This window comes from Nicotiana tomentosiformis, chromosome 4 (genome assembly GCF_000390325.3).
Source record: "Nicotiana tomentosiformis chromosome 4, ASM39032v3, whole genome shotgun sequence".
Taxonomy (NCBI): domain Eukaryota; kingdom Viridiplantae; phylum Streptophyta; class Magnoliopsida; order Solanales; family Solanaceae; genus Nicotiana; species Nicotiana tomentosiformis.
In genome coordinates, this window is record NC_090815.1 from 19,085,815 (window position 1) to 19,091,959 (window position 6,145).

The 6,145-nt window shown below is 34.2% G+C and overlaps 1 protein-coding gene across 1 annotated transcript; it reads right to left on the bottom strand.

Annotated features, from left to right (window-relative positions):
• Nucleotides 1-3,139: 3,139 nt before the first annotated feature.
• LOC104098667 (UPF0481 protein At3g47200-like) lies at nucleotides 3,140-5,116 on the bottom strand. The gene is made up of 2 exons (XM_009605464.4): nucleotides 4,940-5,116; nucleotides 3,140-4,767 (listed from the first exon to the last, which is right to left on the bottom strand). Exon 2 carries the CDS (start codon nucleotides 4,760-4,762, stop codon nucleotides 3,350-3,352), a length of 1,413 nt encoding a protein of 470 aa, XP_009603759.1. The 5' UTR covers nucleotides 4,763-4,767; nucleotides 4,940-5,116; the 3' UTR covers nucleotides 3,140-3,349.
• Between the last annotated feature and the right edge of the window lie 1,029 nt (nucleotides 5,117-6,145).

A 6,145-nucleotide genomic window follows, 5' to 3' on the forward strand; every position in this document is an offset into this window, starting at 1 on the left:
GAACAAGTCAAATCGAATATCGAGCAAGCTAAACAATGCTCCAGAAATTGCACTCTGCGCGTATCAACCTCCGAACGCCTTCCTATCTCTTCAATTCTGAGCTAAACGAATTGAAACTAGTCAAACAACGTGCAAATTAATCAAAATATACTCGAATGCATACAATTTAACAATTTATAAAAATTCCCAACTCCGCTCGAAAAATCGACAATGGGGCCCACGTCTTGGAACCTGACGAAACTCATAAAATCCAAAAACTCATTCAATTACGAGTCCAACTATACTAATTTTACTCAGATTCGACTCCAAATCGATGCTCAAATCTCGAAATTTTATTTTATTAAATGGTAGAAAATTCCTCCGATTTCTCTTAAAATATCAATAATCTAACGTCGAAAATGAAGATTAATTCATGGAATATAATCACACGGGAGTCAAGAACACTTATCCCAAGTTGTGTGGTGAAATTTTCCACAGGTGGCATGGAGCTCTGCTTGTGGCGCTGTTTCCAGAACCTCTAAAACATCCCAGTGCCAGGGCTAGCGCCTTCACACTACCCTGGGCGCTGGTGACAGGATTTTGTTTTTTCCGACATGGAAATGGTCATAACTTTCTCATACGATGTCCGAATTCGACGATTCTTTTTGCTATGGCTCAGTAATTGCAATACGGATCTAATGCTTCAATAAAAACTGAATTTGTAGCTCATTTTAATAATGTGATATCACATATTCTTGAAGAATCGACGTTGAAACATTTTAGAAATATCCAAATTAAATTTTGTTAACCATCCGAAATCTACCCGAGGACCTCGGTACCTCAACTAAATATACCAACAAGTCCTAAAATATCATACGAACTTAGTCGATACCTCAAATAACATCAAACAACACTAAAAACACGAATCATACCCCAATTCAAGCTTAATAAAACTAAAAATTTTCAACTTCTACATTCGATGCTGAAACCAATCAAATCAAGTACGATTGACTTCAAATTTTGCACACAAGTCATAAATGACATAACAGACCTATTCAAATTTTCAGAATCGGATTCCAACCCCGATATTCAAAAGTCAACTCCCGGTCAAACTTCCAACCTTTCAATTTCCTATTTTCGCCGTTTCAAGCTAAAGTTAACTACGGACTTCAAAATAAATATCTGGGTACACTCCTAAGTCCAAAATTACCATACAGGGCTATTGAAACCATCAAAACTCTATTCCGGAGTCATTTTCATAAAAGTCAAACTTCGATCAACTCTTTTCATTTAAGCTTCTAAACAAGGATTGTTCTTTTAATTTAATCTCGAATCATCCAAAAACTAAAGTCGACAATTCACACAAGTCATAATACACATTATGAAGATGCTCAAGACTTCAGATTTTCGAAAGGATCGTAGATGTTCAAAATGACAAGTGAGGTCATTACACTTAAGGTGCATAAATATATTCCATAAAAAGAGCGCTAGATATTAAAAAAATTAGAACACAAAGTAAAAAAGGTTAGTATAGTATTAAGAATCAAACGACCATATAATTATCTCTTGAAGCACAATCAAAGCTAAATCCTGAACAAGAACAAGCTTGTAATAATATCATTATAAATGCCTCCAGCGAAATAGAAATAATATTTTTATGTCATGCATTACTTGCAAATGTCAAATCAAGATGCATGATACTGTTAGCAATAATAACAAATGGTGTACCATCAACGATTTTATTATGAGGCTTCAAACAACTGAAATAACTATCACAAATATATCAAAGCATAGTAATGGTGCTAAATTTATAAGGAAAGCAAAATTGATAATATGGGATGAAGCTTCTGGAGATATATTGAATATCAATGAACCGTTTGGTGAAAAATTAACAGTTTGGAAGGTGATTTCTGTCAAGTACTACCAATAGTTCCAAAATAGACTAAAGCAGAGACGGTAAAAACTAGCTTGCCAAAATTATACTTATGGCCTCAAAAGAAAAAGTTTCAACTGACAAGAAATATAAAGTAAGAACAGGTCTGGTATTCAGTGACTTCTTGCTTCGTGCCGGAAACGAAGAAGAGCATCTAATAAAAGATGATTTGGTTCTTCAACACTTGATTATCAATCCCAATGGTAATAATAGTGCATTTAATAAGGAAAATATTTCTATCATTAGATTAAAACGCAATTTGTGTAAATTACATGATAGAAATTAAAAAGTTATCTTAGCTAGCAAAATGAATATGTTAATCAACTAAATAAAAGATTGATTGCGAAATTTTATGATAAAAATAAAATATTTTCAGTTTTTGACTCAGCAGAAGATGATACCAACAATTACTACCAAGAAAAATAATTAAATATTTTAATCCCAAATGGCCTTCTACCACACAGGTTTATTGTCAAGTTTATAGTTTCTTACATATGTTAGTGTCACCGTATATATAATAGACGAAGTTAAAATTGATCTTCCATTGCATATAGATTGATTTTGAAAAAAACTATACCTGTTATGCTACTGAAAAACTTATATCCGCCGAATAGCTTATGTAATAACACAATAGATGGTATATAGAAATTTTGACAATAATGTTATACATGCAAAAATTATGATACTGGTCAATGTACTTCTAAGTATATTTTTATCCCCAAATTCAACTTTCGTCTTTCGAAACTAAAAATATCCATTTAAATTTGTGTGAAAATAATTTTCGGTGTATTTAGATTTTGCAATTATAATAAATAAAAGCACAAGGACAAATATCCAAAATATTGGACTATATTTATTGTAATATATTTTCTTGCATGAACAACTATATATTGCACTTTTAAGAGGGATATCAATACCGACAACAAGAGTTCTGGTTATGGCAGAGCAACCAAAGCATTAGAAGGAAACATACACAAAAAAAACATCATCCTACTAAGAAGTATTCGGGAAGATACCATCACATCAAATACTTTTAAATTTTAATATGTAATTATTTAACTTGACTAAATTGATTATTTGTATAAGTTCTGATGATGTCCTTTCATTTTGAAGTCACGTATTATGCTATGTAATAATATTTTCCGGCTTTTAGATGATTTAAATGTTTAAACCATTGCGTGTTATTATTAACGTGCACGTTCATAGATACTAGTTTAGATAAAAATATGAAAAAGTAAAAGAGAGGAGGTTTGGTAATTCAAAATTAAGCTGCTTCTTGTACGAAGACACAAGTTACATAGAAAACTGTGACTAATTATAAAATTGAACATACGTCTCGTGCCTTCTCACATAATTATACTATCATTGCACAAACTTGGATGAGCCAACATTGACACACAACTACTTGAATGGAACAGTGAGGAAACAGCATCCTACTTAAAGAGTACTTATGAAAGTTAGAACTGTTTGCATAAGTGTAAGCGCGAGGAGGAAGACGGCTGCTGCAGTTGAAAGTCCCACCCAAGGTCCATTAAAGTAATTGTGCCTCAAATTTGCCATCCTTCTATTCCATCTTTTATTACAATGCTCAACCACTTTTTTGCATTCTTCTTTGTAATAGAAGTTAGAAGAAGGAATGACTCCATCGCCAAGTTTGTTAAAGATGCTAGCCACATCACTGTCGTCGCCTATCCGGTTCCTGATAATTCCCTTCAAGCGTAGCAACTTCACATCTTCGGCTGAGTTGATAAGACGATCCATAAAAATCACGTAATCTGTGAAATATTTAGTGTATACATCAGAAGAATGTTGCTCGTAAGCTACTAGATTCCTCAGGACTGTCTCTGTACCATTAACGACTTCAAAACAAGGGATTTTCATCCTTCCATTAACATATTTGATATCGAATAAACTCGTGCTGTCCCCCTCGTTGTCTTCGCCCAGCATTCTATAAATTTCACTAACTTTTGAGAAGTTGATTCCGGCTTCATCAAGCTCTGTTGCACTTCTCATGAGGTCGTGCCATAAGTTGGCATCCTTAATAATTTGCGGCTCTAATTCTGGCTCAAATGTTAGAGAATAATGTTTCTCGGGGCGACAAGTACCACACATGTGTACCACTTGAAGTAAATGTTTGATTGCTTTGACATTACCATTAGCTTCATTTAAGAATTTAGGAGTTACCCTCGGTAAACTACCACAAAAGTTATATTTTACCATTTTAATAAATGATTCTGTAGGATACTTAGTCATGTCATGAAGTTTGGTGAGGACCAAAAAGGGAAGTTGGTTTTCTAGTAGCAACAAGTCACGATCTATAAGATTTACCATCCAATCTGCGTTGATAATCTTGTCTTCTCGTTCTGGAAAAATTTTGAAAACCTCTCGCAAATACTCAACCACAAAACAACCATCAAGCAACAACATTTCCAAAAATTGGCTGGAAGTATAACTGCCAAGTTCCCCTTTATCATCATAGCACTTTAGCACTTCATCTTTCAATTTCTCCAATTCCCTAATGTAACTCTCCACATCAATCTCCTTATTCCGCTGGAGAAACCGTTGTAGGTAACGTAGTTTATAATTTTCCATTGAACAAAACTGTGGATTCTTCTTATGGTAAGGACCAATAGAGATCAACAGTGGAGTATAAGCATCTGAATTTGATCTACGTAGCCCCGCATTTACTTTGAATATTGTACAAGATTTGGTAGACCATTTGTTCAAATCCTTAAATCTTTCATCAAAGATTTCTTTTGCAGATTTATTTGTTTGCAACACTAATCGATCTTGACCATTTGTTGTAGCTTCATTTAGAGGAGTTCTATCATTCTCAATTTCGTACGGCATCCCTCCTAGATAATTTTGTTGAAACTATATTATTACCCGGGGGGGGGGGGGGGGTAAATGGTACTGCACAAACTCTTGTTCAGCAAAAAATATGAGCTAGTTTAAGCCAAACAATTGTAGAATTCTATTCTGATAAAAACTGTATGGCATAGTAGAATGAGAAATGCAGAAAGTTACCTCTTTGTTTGCCTCTTTTCTTGTTGCTCTTGCTTTCCCTGAAATATATCGTAAGAGGAATGATATTAATATAGTCAACGAGGAAGGAATGCAATGAACCGCAGTTTCCACAAATTAAGAGGAATAAGATTAATAGAGGGAATGAGGGAAGAGCCCCCCCCCCCCCCCCCCCCCCAAAACCCCAGCACAAGTCAATCCCAAAAAAGCCGCCTACAATGTTAATGGGCAGCCACGCCAATTTACACGAGTATTTGCTCTATATCCAGTTTTTTGGGTTATCGTTGAACTTATATTCACTTTGCACAAAATTTGCTAAGTCTTTTCATTTTAAGATCAATCTTCACGTTTATCAGGTCTGAAATTTAAAAATAAAGTCTAAATTGCAAGTCAATTAAGTCTATAGGGCAAAAATTACACTTAATATGCATTTAAAGTCAAATAAGTCTGAAGTCAACAAATATTTTCATGCACTTAAGTCTAAATAGGTCTGAAGTGAGAAAATTGCACTTAAGATGCACTTAAGGCCAAATAGGCCTGAAGTGCAACCAATATTTCCAAATAGGCCTGAAGTGCAACCAATATTTTCATGCACTTAAGGCCAAATAGGCCTGAAGTGCAACCAATCTTTTCATGCACTTAAGGCCAAATAGGTATGAAGTGTAAGTTGCCTAGAAACATAAATTTGTTCTTCGAATTTCAACAATTCAACACCTAAATCTACTCCAAATGATCTAAAATTTGAAACATAACTTCCAAATATCATAAAGAACAAATCTCAATCATTAATTTGTCAAAATAACAATCAATCTAACAAACCCATCTTGTAATTTAATAATAATAATAATAAGATGAAATCCTAACGCAATAACAAAAAAAAGGAATGCCACATCAGCTCACTACTGTAAAATACAATAAATCACCTTAAAACCTGCTCACAAATACCATGTAAACTCACTGTCACCTTTGTTTTCACAGCGACTAAGAAGAGGAAGGAGGAGGAGGAGGAGGAGGAGGAGGCATGAAGTTGTCTACACTTTACGTACTAATTATTTTTTTATAAAAAGTGAGTGCAAGTTAAATGGTGGCAACCAAATAGGGCGCCCCATGAAAGTTTTATGATTTTGAGATACTAGTCTTTGAGTACAGGCTTTGTGCACGCGTGTACCCACCTCAATATAAATATAATCTTAAAAAACTACATAAATA